At 47.4% G+C, this 13331-nt stretch overlaps 2 protein-coding genes across 2 annotated transcripts in view; one reads left to right on the forward strand and one right to left on the reverse strand.

The window, feature by feature from the left end:
* The window catches only part of BTK (Bruton tyrosine kinase), a 29327-nt gene extending 20944 nt beyond the window's left edge, over positions 1 to 8383 (reverse strand). The window contains exon 1 of the mRNA XM_044682464.1: positions 8284 to 8383. The gene's annotated coding sequence lies outside the window, so the exon portion shown is untranslated. The remainder of the gene's footprint in view (positions 1 to 8283) is intronic.
* Positions 8384 to 12181: 3798 nt separating this feature from the next.
* Positions 12182 to 13331, forward strand: part of LOC123253681 (60S ribosomal protein L36a-like) — an 8099-nt gene continuing 6949 nt past the window's right edge. The window contains exon 1 of the mRNA XM_044682835.1: positions 12182 to 12224. Within this exon, the coding sequence (XP_044538770.1) occupies positions 12182 to 12224 (43 nt within the window). The remainder of the gene's footprint in view (positions 12225 to 13331) is intronic.

Raw genomic sequence — 13331 nt, forward strand, 5'->3', positions numbered from 1 at the left:
CAGCAGAACGGAGCTAGCCAAGAACACAGTCCTCTGGCACATAGCTAGAGACTACTGGAGGCTGACATCCATCCATTAATTAACACTCTTCAGGTGCAGCTGTTCAGTGACCAGCCTCGCTGCTTGTTTCCTTTCTTTCTCTGCTGGTTATAACTGGATTTTTCCTGTGGCCTTCTAAGCAGACAGAACCTGACACAGCTAGACCTGGAAGACAAAGGGGAACAGCTGCTGGGGGAGGCCTTGAGATGCTCACATAGTAACCTCTGGGCACCATGGCAACCTATGATTTACCTAAGGGAACAAAGAACGCAGAGCACCGTTCAAAACAGCAGCCTTGAATACTGAAGAAGATTGTGTGGGCGGTGGAAAGAGCACAAGATGGGAGTCTGGGGACAGAAATTCAAATCCTGCTTCTGCCCCCTTTTAGCCCGGCATCCTTGGCGAAGGTACTTCATCCTCTGAGCCCTGGATAAGAGAGCCTCTAAGATCCTATCCAGCCCCAAATCCACGGCCCTGTGGTCTGCTCCTTTTTTCACTTTTCTAGAATATATCCCCATGTCCTCATGGCATCGGTGTGACCTGGGGGGGGGGGGCTCAAAGACTTTGTGGGTGGAGCCAAGGTTTGGGCATGTTCTGGCATGTTGGATGTGGCTCTGAATCTGGGCTTGGTGATAGGTGATGTTTGTTTTCTGAGGACCAGCCAAGCTAAGTACAATAAGACACATCAAAAATGGAAAGAGGCCATTTAGAAAGAAATTCTTAGACCGTGGCAACCTGTGAAACATGGGAAATTTTCCCCAACAGAAACCCAGAATCTCAGGGGTGGTCTACTTCAACCCTTATCTGAAACATGAACTCCATCTTCAATGTTCCTTACAAATGGTCCCTTGTTGGGGTAGCAAGTTGGCTCAGTGACTTAGTGAGCCAGGCCTGGAGACAGGGAGTCCTGTGTTCAAATCTGGCCTCGGATACTTCCTGGCTATGAGACCCTGGACAAGTCACTTAACCCCAATTGCCTAGCTCTTACCATTCTTCTACCTCAGAATCAATATTTAGTATTCATCCTAAGATATTAGGTAAGCATTTAGAAAAAAAAATGGCTCCTCAGCCAAAGCTTCAGTGATTGGGAATTCAGTACTTCAAAAAGCAGTCAACTCCTTCTGGGGACAGCTCAGATTGTTCAATTTTTCTTTATGTTGAGTCCAAACATGGAAATGTTATAGGTCTCTATTCCAGGCAGTCCTTCATGCTACCGAGATGAGAAGCATCCTCTTAAAAAGATCACTTTTCCAATGTCATTCCCTGGCTTGACAATAGACATACTCATTTCTCACTGTTTCTCAGATCAACGGGAAGCTTGTTGCTCTGGGTTTTCCAACCTGAAGACTGTTCCCAACCCCCACAGTTTCTAAACCTTTTCATTTCTCAGATTCTTCATGTCATTTTCTTTTTACCTCTGAGGATAGTGTCCATTGCCATCCATGTGAATGGGAAGGCTTTGAAAGGGGCATTCACTCCCCTCTATCCTGTATCCTTTGTGTCTCTCTAATGTGGCTCTTTGCTTGAATGCATTTCCACAACCCCAGGATAAAGGCTCAGTCGGTAGACAAAATGTTAAATACTAGCTGTGCCTCATGGGCCGCAGCAAGGGAAACCTTGTTCTTTTTTGTTCTCTTCCAGGGTCTTGCCCTTCCTAATGCTCCAGTGTGGAGATTAAGAGGTTTCTTGAACTGCCTTGTTAGGGGTAGAAGGTAGCTGATGAACCAAAGTGGGCCTGAAATGATTTCTGATTAGCTCCCAGAAGAAACTCCTGAGATGGAGCTTGGGGATTCGCTGACCCTACAACCTAGAGAACAGCCAGGGGGCTCTGCAGGGACTTTATGGTGACTACTCAATTCACCTAGACTCGGTGGGCTGGCAAGAAGGCAAGATACAGCTCTACTGAGGCCTGGTGAGGATGAAGGGCTAAAGACAAAGCCAGTGATGGAAAGGCCTCTGTGCTGACCCAGAAGCTTTCCCCAAATCTGTGGCTTGACTGATCAAAAGTGGTTCTGTGCTTTTCCAGAGGTCACTTTAGGGCTCACGTAATGGAGTGCCAATCCCTGAAGCTCTTGGGGTTGTTGCTGGCAGTGGTTCTTTCTGTGTTAATTTCTGGACTACTGAAGAGCTCCTGCCTTGTTTGGAGAGTGGGAGGGAGAATGGGCTTCTACAGTGTGATGCAGACACTGCCAGGTAGCTAATTTGTCAGTCTCACATATGGCAGGCAAGAGGAGTTTAGGTACCCTTGAACCCCAAACTGCTGTGGTGTGGCACTCTGGCTCTGGGTTTTTCCTTTTCCATTTTGCTGGGACCATGTGGTTTCATTTTACTTTAGTTTGCCTGGCTTCTTTGGCCTTTGTATCAAGTCTAGGTGTTTCTGCACTGTTTCACTCATTTGCTCTCTTTGCATCTTCAGTCTCTCCTTCTCCACTGGCTCCTTCCTTTTGTTTATAGACATGTTCAGCTTTGCCAGGGTACCCCAAAAGCATTCCTTTTATTCTTCTGCCCCATCCTACACTGTCTCTCTGACACACTCTCTCGCCTTTTCTGGCTTCAGAGATGTTATATTCTTCTCGTTCTCTTCCTAAGTCTCAAACCCTTCCAGCTCTGCCTCCTTCCCTGATCCCTCATCCTTTTTTCCAACATCTTGACTTGAATGGCTTCAAAGCTCTTGTCTTTGGCCTTCTCTTCTTTTTTCTTTCTATTTTCTTTTCTTCTTAACCTCATTCATTCCCTTGATTTCAACTACCACCTCTAAATTAAGGACTCCAGCCAGCCTGGGATGTGCTAATAAATGTTTAACAACCAGTTCTCTGAAAATAAAGTTTAACCTACAATAGGAGTAGTTTCTGAAGTCTAGACAATCAACAAAGCAACAACCCAAGCCCTGCTTTATAGCTCCTGTAAGCCAGTTCAAGCTGGCTCCAGCACAGCCTATGCCTTCTGAGCCCCAGAGTCACTGTTCCAAATGGCTCCGTGATGTCTCTATATGGATGGCCTTCCTGCCAACACCTCAAACTCTTTGTGGTGGACACATCTGGAGCTATAGGAGTGTGAGCCTGGTGGTGGGGAAATTGCAGGACTCCTCTGACTTTTGTATGGGAACCAAGGGCCCTTTCCAAGCCAAATTCTAATATGTAGAGGAAACTCTAGGTGGGGACACTTAGCAAGAAGCCTCTGATTTTGACCTTGGTCTGAATCCCATTCAGGTCAAAACCTTGGGGTCTTCTTTGCCTCTTTTCTGCCGCTCACCTTTCACATCCAATCCCTGGAAATCCACTTTCTGCAGTGCCTTTTGGATTGGTCTCCTTTCTGTTTCCATCACTCCCACCTTGACACAGGCTTTCATTATCACCCACCTACAGCATTGGAATGGCTTCTTTATGTACAGGTCTTCTACTTTGTGCCCCCTCCAGTCTATCCTTCAGACCATGGCCTGAAGGATCTTCCTCATTCTAATTCCTCCTTTTAACAGTCCTAAGTGGGGAGTTAACACAGGGCTTACCTTTGAAGAGTTCAGCCTCCTTTGCTTGGCATTAGAGGCCCTCACCCACCAGATACCAGGGACCTCTCTGGTTTTATCAGGCTACTACCCACTCCACACTCTGGCCCAACTAGACTATTCTCTAGCAAAGAGCTGAAAGCTCCCCAAAGGCAGGGCCTTTTTATTTTTTTGTCTTTGTACCCTGGTTCGTCTTTGTGGGGTTGAATGAGACCCAGAATTCTTCCTGCCTTTTCTTGTCTCTGTGGCCTTGTTTAGGCTTTATCTCGGAATGTCCTCCATCTTCCTCTTCACCTGTTCAATCACTTTCCCATCCTTGAAAGCTCAATTCACATCAAATGCCTCTTCCCTCATGAAGCCTTTCAAGTCAACAATGGCCTTCCTCCTCTCATTCTTCATAGCACTTTGTTGTGCCTCTTTTCAAGTATTTCTAGGCTCAGGCTTTAGAGTGGAAAAGAATTGTAGAAAGCCAAGAGACCCTCTCAGATGAGGTAACAGAATCTTGGAGAGGTTAAGTGACCTTCTCAGAGTTACAGCTTACTGCTCTCTCCCTTTTGCTGCGTTGCCTCTTATTGGCAGGCGAGTGCATTATTATCATTACCCTTTGGATGGTGTTCCTCTACTGAAATGGCAATTCTAAGGGGGGGAGGGCTCTTGGCTCATGGAAATGCTCTGTCTCTCCGGGCTGCCATCTGTTGTTGTGAGTTGAATGTGCCATGCCTGGCACATCCTTCTCCCTACCATTCCGTTGCACCATTTGTCTGGGTTTGTGGCCATTCTAACCTCCAGCTTGCCTGATATGGAATTCTTTTCTATCAGGAATTTGGGGCATCTGGTGGGGGAAGGGGGCAGAGAGGAGTAACCTACTAAACCAGTCTACTTTGTTTCTGGGGGTATTCAGGCCATATGAGTCACTGCTAGGCTAGTCATCACTGGCCTTTATCAGTTAGTGTACTGGACATCTGGGAGGGCATAGGCTGGGAGGAAGGGGTAGGTGTGAAGGGTCTAGCCCCCTTCCCTTTGAATGCCTGCCTGTCTGCCAGCCTGCCTTCCTTCCTTCCTTCCTTCCTTCTTCCTTCACTGCATTTTCAGCCTCACTGAAACTGAAAGCCCCATGGGGCCCAATGGTGTCTTGGTTCTGCCTTCATTTGCATAACGGAGAGGCCTCCCCAGGACGTGTCAGGTTGGTTAGCTCTCTCCTGAAGCCTTTCCCTTAGGGATGACTCACTGAAAATCCTCATTCTCCAGCCTTCTCCCCTTCCCAGCTCAGAGCTAGGAAGCAGCGTGGAGCTTGATTCTTTGGGAACCACCCAAAGCCTGGCTTGTTGTGGAGGCAGTATGGTCCCTTCCTGTTGGAGGTGGCCTTCAGTTTTGAAGAAATACACGCTCGGGGATACACCAAAGGAGCCCCACTTTCAATCGCCCAGTTGTGTCTGACTCTCCGCGATTCTATGATGGACCACCATTGTGCACGGAGGTTTTCTGGGCAAGGACACTGGCTGAAGTGGTTTGCCCTTTCCTTCTCCAATCTATCCAGTGGATCCTTTTGTCAGGCAATCAGAGGTTAAGTGATTTGCCCAGGGCCACACAGCTAAGAGGCCACATTTGAACTCAGGTCTTTCTGACTCCAGGCCCAGTGCTTTGAAACACTGAGCAGCAGCTGCCTCATAAATCAGGCACCACAAAGCATTTCTAAACAAAGGAACAACATTGATGGGCTCAAAGACCCTGAAATAGGCCTTTGAAACATAAAAGAGAGATGAGAAGGCCAACCCTTTCCAGGGAGTTCAAATGCTTGCTAAGAGCTTGGAGTAGCCAGAGAAAGGAAATGGAGACAAAGCTATACACACTTGATGTAAAGAGCCTGGCAACACAAAGCAGATGGCCCTCTCTGGGAGTGGGGGGGGGCCTCCAGATAAAGCCACTTGGGATACAGTGTTTCCCTTATTTGGTGGTTCAGCAAATCAACCAGGACTTGCAGGCTGAAGGGAGTTGTTCAGGGTGCTGAGAGGTAAAAATTACTTGGCCAGAATCATAGAGCCAGTGCTTGCTAAGGCAGGCTGCAGCCCCAAGTCTTTGTGCCTCTGATATCTGTCTAACACTCCCCCCGCCCCTGCCAGCCAGGATACACGACAATTATGCCACCAACATCACTTCAGTAAACCTTGTAAGGAGTGCCCTGGCCTCCCAGGACTTCTCTTCTCCCCTCCCTTCTTGTCTCCAGCACAGAAGAAGGGAATAACAAAGCCATTTTCCAAGTTTCCATTTGAACAGCCTAATAATGCTCAGCTGTGATGCTCTAATAGCCCACTAAGCCATTAACCACTTCCCGCCACCTTCCAACAAGACCCCTGCAATTCCTTTGACCTGACTTTAAATCATCTATTTCACACGCCTTTCCTTTGGCCTTCCCCAAAACCCTGCAAAAGAGGGACACGCAGCAGAATTATTCTTATTTTGCAGATGAATAAACTGAGGTATAGCTAGGCGAAGGGCCTTGGCCAGAGCCCCCTAGCATGTCATGGGTGGCAGCAGTGGAAGCCTCACCTGCAGGCACTGTGACAAAGCCAAAACCAGTTCCCAGGCTTGTACTGTAGGTGTAACACATTGCCCAGGATGGAGGAGAGTCCTAGGGAGCCAGGTAGGCGCTCACTTCCTCCTTCCTCCCCGGCATCTTATGGCCGAGGAGGGGCCCAGGGAAACAAAGCCCCTGGTGCCATATGGCCTTGGCCCTGGGCCCGTTTTTTCTCCCTGCTTCTCCACTCACAGCCCTAGGGAGGAGCACCCATTTTCCATTCCTCCTCTTCCATGGTCACACTCCTTTTCCAGCCCCAGGAATGCAGCAGAGTGCATCACCTTCAACCAGGATGCCCTGGATTCAAGTCCCACCTCTCTTGCATCCTTCCTCTTGCTAGGGTGGCCTGGTAGGCAAGAGCAAGGCATCAATGACAGCCTTCTCTGCCTGCAGGGCACAAGGCTCAGGAGATAGCAGCCAGCTGCCACCCTTCAAGTAAGGTAGGCAGCACTGCCCTGGGAAATTGAGGGAGATTCTAGCATGCTTCGGCAGCCCTGAGACCAGGCAGGGTTACAGTGGAGGGGGCTGGCTCTTCTAATGATGGACACACACAAACACACACGCATGTACCTCCATAGAAAAACACATACATGTGTACAGTCCTACCTGGGTTTAGAGAGGAAGGGCTCTTAGCAGTCATTAAGCCCAGCCCTCTCATTTGACATATCCATCATCAAGTATATGGCAAACAGCCCAGGAGGATGGCAGGCAGCCACAGCGAAGGACTATGGGGAGAAGCAGGCCATGGAGCAAAGAGAAAGCACACATAGGCAGGCAAGTACTTGCTGAGGCCCACAGAGGTGGAATCCTTGTCCACAATGAACCAGCTAGTGAGTGGCAGAACCAACATTGGATCCCAGGCCTCTGACTCTCTGACTTCAAATCCACTGTACCCTGTTAGAGCTAGGCCCCGATTAGGCTCAGCAACAAGTCAGGAGTGGCACCAGCTAAGCAATGCCCAACATACAGCCAAGCGGAGGACAGAAGGAAGGGACAGGAAAAGGATGTCGAACATGAAGAAAGGAGTGGGAGAAGGAAAGAGGCGAACACGGGGTGAGGAATGGAAGAGAGAGGGCTTCTAGTGATGCCCACAGGGTCACCTAACAATTCTCCCAGTGACACAGACTGCCTTCCCTTGATCTAGAAAGTTGGCTTTTTGTTTTTTAGTCAGATATGAACCTTAGGCTGGCTCTGATTCTGTCCACTTCTGCCTTGTCTGAGATTGGAATGGAGGCTCATGAACAAACAGCTTCATGGGACTGTAGGTCCTTAGGGATCCCCCATCTTCTAAGTGTGCCTTTACTCAGCTCCTTGTGGTCTCTTGATCATCCTAAGGTGGAACTTAGCGAATTCACAGAGGACTTAAAGACCTCAGGACTTCAGACTGGAAAGAACCAATAAAGATCCCCTAACAGAAGCATCTCCTTTTACTAAGAGGTAAACTGAGATCCAAACAGATGAAACAATGTGCCCACTATCTGGACCAGATGACTTCTCAAGTACCTTTCAGCTCTTAAATTCGGGATCATACATTTAGACTTGGACGTTGAACCAGATGCCTTTAGACTCCCCTTTCTGGAAGTTATCAAACAAAGGCTGGAGAGCCACTTCCAGGGAATGTGGTGGGGGGGGGCGTTCTTTGGGGGCATTAGCTTCAGAACACTGACATTCTCTGATTCTCTGGTCACATCACACAGCAGTGGCAGGGCCGGGATTCACACCTCCGTCTTTTGCCTCTAAATCACCCCAGTATGCTGCTGCTTTCTGAGGTCCAGTGGAACATTAAAGCAAAATCTCTAAAGGGGTCTCCCCATGCCCAGAAGGACACTGTAGTACACTCTACAAACGTGCAAAGGCCTTGAATAAGATAAGGTCTGACTTGTGACTGCGCTCAGGCTTTTCGGTTCTGTGACTAATTCTGGGGTTGGCGCCTCGTTGGTTCTTCCCTCCACTTTCTTTAGTTCCTTAGACCATGGCGTTTATCCCTCCTGATCATCTCTAGCTAACTGCTTTTGACCTTCCCACCCCCATCATCGATCCCCTCTGGCCCTCTCAGACCACAGCCATGTTTTCTTTGCCCTCCCATATGGCCCTGAGGGAGGGAAGAAGGTACTCCCATAATCCCATCCCTACTCAGTCATTCATTGTTGCTCCATTAACCACCTACCTCAGTCCTGACTCAATGCTGGCAGATTCCCAGATGCATTAAGCTGCCCAGACTTGGAAGGTGGGACCTGATCCGCATAGAGACTGGCACTGGAGACATATTCTTACAGTCCAGAGAGGAAGGACAGTGTGAGCAAACCCCACCCTTCCACAGCCACTCAGTTCCCCTTTTTTTGCTTCCTGACTTAAACCAATATCTTTTTTTTTTCTCCCTTCTCAGAGGCATGGTATCTTATTTCCCCCTCCATCTGCTTGGAACCCCCAACACTGCCACCATGAGTCGGGCTCAGAAAAAGCCTTCTCCACCCACTTTGATGTCACTGACACTCAAGCCATATGGCCTAGTCCAGGCAGCCAGGTCATGAAGGTGAAGGCCAGCCTTAGCTTAAGGACTGCACGCATGGGCAGGACAAGGAGCAGAAAGGGAGGAGAAAGAGGAATTCTTTTTGGAACCCTCTACATATTCCACTCTTCACTACTGTTGTCCAATAACATTTTTATATCGCAGTGTTTCCACATCAAAACTGATGGCAAAGTTACACATCCACAGGAAACTTTAAAAAACAATTGAAATGCTGCAGTCAAAACTATTCATGAACTGCAGAAATGGGGGGAATGGCAGGGAGAAGGAGAGACAAGTCAAGGCCCTGCTGAAGAAGAGTTGCCTTAAACAACCTTTGTTCCGGTGAGGTGAGGCTGAGGGCCCTGGAAGTTAATTGAAGGTAAAGCGAGGGGTGGGGCAAAGGGGACGGTTTCTCCATAGAACCCCAGTTTACAGAGAATGACAGAGCTAGAGATAGGAAGACTTCCTCTGTTGAGTCATTTTCTAAGAAAGAATTTTTTTTTTTTTTTTTTTTGCGCTACAGATAAAAATGTCAGAACATGAGGCAAAATCCAAACTCGGGCCCTTCCCTGTTTTCCGGGGATGGTGATCTTTCTCCATTTAAGATCCTTACTAGGAGGCCATCTCTTTAATTATCCAGGACTCTAATCCTGGAGAACATATCTCCTCTGGGTTCTGCAGGAGGGAGGTGTATCATTTCAAGCCTGGGGATTATGCCAACGGGCTCTGGGGCTGAGCTTCATCTGCTACCTCTGGCCTGCCAGTTTGACTCCTTAGAGTGAAAAGAGGTTTCTATCTTTGGTCATCCCAGGAAGCACATTTCTCTTCCAGATTCTCCCAGGAAATTCCATTTATTTTGGCATGTGTTCTCTCAAGAATTGCAGCATTTGGGGCAGCAGATGGTGAAGGCATCAAGCTTTGAGCGTTGCACCAAAATGCTTGCCAAACAGACTCTGGCAGCATACTCTTAGTAGCCTGCACTCGGTCTCTGGTCCCTGATGCAGAAGAACATCACAGGATCCATTATGAAGATTATTTAAAGTGTTGAAATGTCTTTTTTTTTTTTAAACCCTTACCTTCTGTCTTAGTGTCAATTCTAAGAGCAAGGGCTGGATAGTTGGGGTTAAGTGACTTGCCCAGGCTCACACAACTAGGAAGTATCTGAAGGCACACTTGTACTCAGGTCCTCCTGCCTCCAGGCCTGGCGTTCGATTCAATGTCCCTTAAATGTCTTATTGATGCTTTTATTTACATTGCTGTCACCATGCCTGGACAAGTCTCCAAATTCTCTCTTGTACAGTGGAGCAAAATAAACAAACAACAGACCATGTTTGACAACATATGTTTCATCTTACTCATAATCCACCACCTCTCTGCAAATAAGTTATTCTGTTGTGTCTGCCTCCCTGGAGCATGGAGTTTTCTTGGCAAGGATACTGGAGTGAGTGCTTTGCCATTTCCTTCTCCAGTGGATCTTTTATGTCATTCTATCCACTAAGCCACAGCTGCCTCTGCAAAGAGATAGAAGTCTATTTCACTGGGTTCCAATCCTGCCTTAGACACTTACTATTCAGATGCTCCTTAGCAAGTCACTTCAGTTTCCTCTTCTCTACCTTCCAGGACTATCATGAGGCTCAGAACAAGCCAACCTTAGCCCTCGGGAGCCAAGATTGGTCATTACAATGATCAGAGTTCTAGTATCTATTGACTGCCTGACTCTTGGTTCTGCCTTAGTTCTTCCCAAGTCTCTCTGAAGCCTTCATATGCCTGTCAAAATTCTCCAGACAATGAAGTTGTCCTAACTGGGTACATATTTTTTTAAAAGCCTTTTTGTAGACTAAATATTGGCCTAGTTAATTCTCACATTTGCTCAAGGCAGGTGGATAAGTAAAAATAAATGACATTTATACGGTGCTTTAAAGTTTGTAAAGAGTCATTGTAATTTTTGTGGTTTATTTTTTTTTTCAGTTGGGTCCAGTCGGCAAAGATACAGGCAGGAGTGGTTTGCCATTTCCTTCTCCAGATTGCTTTATGGATGAGGAAACTAAGGCAAATAAGGTTAAGTGACTTGTCCAGGGTCATACAGCTAGAAAGTCTGAGGCTGGATTTGAATTCAGGTCTTCCTGATTCCAAGCCTATTCACTCTGCTGCCTAGCTGCCCCCTCATTGTAGTAACCACAGTTACTATACTCATTTTATAGTTGGGGAAACTGGCCACATAGCCAGTAAACAGCAGAGGAATTCCCAAGTCCCAATCCTGTACTCTACTCACTAGGACAGGCTGCCTCTCAAATACTAGATTGTGACACACCCACTGTTTTGGAGAGCTCCACGTTGTGCCCCTGATCCTACAGTGTCAAACCCTTTAAGCAAAAGACTTATCTCAGCAATGATGCATCTGATAGATAAAGGTTTGGAGAAGTTTGAATTTTAATTTTTAGTTCCAAGTCCCAGAGTAGTAGATGGATTCCTTCCATGGTCTGGGTTTTCCAGGCATGTTGACAGAGAAGTTTTTGTCTTTTGTATTGTTCCATTCAAAACATGTTTTCCTTGAACTAGCCACAACATAGGAGCAGAAACTCAATGGAAGCCAAGGGTGCACGTTTGGCTCCCAGGAATATTTTCTTGGGTTGGTCTTTGGCTTTACAGGGAGATTGGGGGGGTGGGAGAGGTAGAAGGTGACTGGCTGTCTCTTGGCTGATGTGATGTTCAGCTCAGAGATGTTCCACAATCTCAGAGACCTTCAACGACAATCAATTCCATACATTCTGGTAGTTAGCCAAAAAGCTATGAAGGAACGAAAAGGGTGTGGCTGTCACACTGGTTGCTATTATCCTTTCAATATTTCAGCAAGTGACCTGACTTGTTTATCTTCTTGAGGCCTTCAGATCTTTCTGTACTGGACCATAGAGGCGGAGGGCCCCTCCTTGTGGGGCCCGTAATCTGCAATCCCAGAGAACATAGGATTTAGGGCTGGGACCTTGGTAATCATATAGTTTGACCCCTTTATTTTACAGATAAGAGAAACTGAAGTCTAGAGAAGGTGATTTACCCAACGTCATGGAAATAGTAAGTGCGTTGTTGTTGTTTCAAACTGCACAAAGTCATCAGCCTCTCTCTCTTCCAGAGTCATCAAAGTCCGCGTCTTCAATGTCTGACCAAGCTCTTAAATGCTGCACAGTTCCTGCTTCAGCCTCACTTTGGCCACTTTTTTTGCACTTTTTTTTAAACCCTTAACTTCTGTGTATTGGCTCCTAGGTGGAAGAGTGGTAAGGGTGGGCAATGGGGGTCAAGTGACTTGCCCAGGGTCACACAGCTGGGAAGTGTTTGAGGCTGGATTTGAACCCAGGACTTCCCATCTCTAGGCTTGACTTTCAATCCACTGAGCTACCCAGCTGCCCACTTTGGCCACTTTCATGGCCGTTGGAACAAATTGTTGGTATCCACCCCTTCTGCTAGGGAGTGTCTTCACATGCTTGGGGTAGACATCCCCTTAACTCACCAATGGGTTTGAGGCCTGTCAGTTACCCTTAATTTGCTTTAGCCATCTACCGAGATGAGATGGTTTTATCAAGATATGACCACTGCAGATGCCACAGGTGACAGCTGTGGGTGACAGGCAGATATTAAAGGTGGATGAGCAGCCCAAGAAAAGGGTTTGGCAAGCATTCATACCTAAGGCATGATCCCAAGGCCTCTGACTTCATACACTTATTACCCAAAGTGCTCAGATAGTAACTCTCATTTGGTTGGCTCAACATGGCATTTTGCACTTAAGAATAATTCATAAATAATGTCCAGTAGTAGTAATCACTACCTACCCCACTGGAAAGACAACTGGAATTGGAGTCTGAGAGCCTAAGTTCAACTCTCAAGTCTCTGCAACTTCCTGTTTGGGTGACCTTGGGCAAGTGTTTTTTGACCTCTCTGGGTCTCAGATTCCTTTTCTGTAAAGGGTTTTGACTGGATGACCTGTAGGGCCCCTTCCAGCTCTACACATAGCCCCCACACCTCCATGGATTTTGACACGTCATCAAACCAAGGAGAGGCCTCTGTTAAACTCTGACAAGCCCCACTAAGTTGGAAAGGCCTTGAGCATCATGGGCTAAACAATAGACGGTACATATGTTACAGTAGTGATGGCAATTTGCAGGAAGGGTAGCTAGGTGGCTCAGAGAATAACACAGTTTGGGGCCTGGAGTCAGGAAGTCCTGAGTGTAAATCCAGCCTCAGGTACTTCTTAGCTGTGTAACCCTGGGCAAGTCACTTAACTCAGTTTCCTCATGTGTAAGCTGAACTGGAGAAGGAAATGGCAAACCACTTCAAGACCTTTGCCAAGGGGCAAGAAGACCCTTAAGCTATGATATGAGGCACAGGTTTCCTTGGCGAAGAGCTTTGAAGTAGTATCCTCCACTGTAAAAGGAGGGATGTCAGGGGCCCTGGGTTCAGATTCCAGGTCTGCCCTTTCCAAGCTCTGTGACTTTGGCTTTTCTTTTTCTGAGTCTCAGATTACTCACCTGTCATAGGAAGGGGTTGATCTTGGGTTTGGAGCTGGGAGGGCCCTTAGAGAAGTCATACAAAGGTATCATTTCCTAGGTATCCTGTCTCATCTAAACGAGGTAAAAACCTTGGTCCAGCGAGGCCCAGGGTCAGGGAGTAGGGTGGGGGGATGGGGAGTGGGGACTAGGGATTGGGGAGGGTAGAGG

This window comes from Gracilinanus agilis, chromosome X (genome assembly GCF_016433145.1).
Source record: "Gracilinanus agilis isolate LMUSP501 chromosome X, AgileGrace, whole genome shotgun sequence".
NCBI classification, from domain to species: Eukaryota; Metazoa; Chordata; class Mammalia; order Didelphimorphia; family Didelphidae; genus Gracilinanus; species Gracilinanus agilis.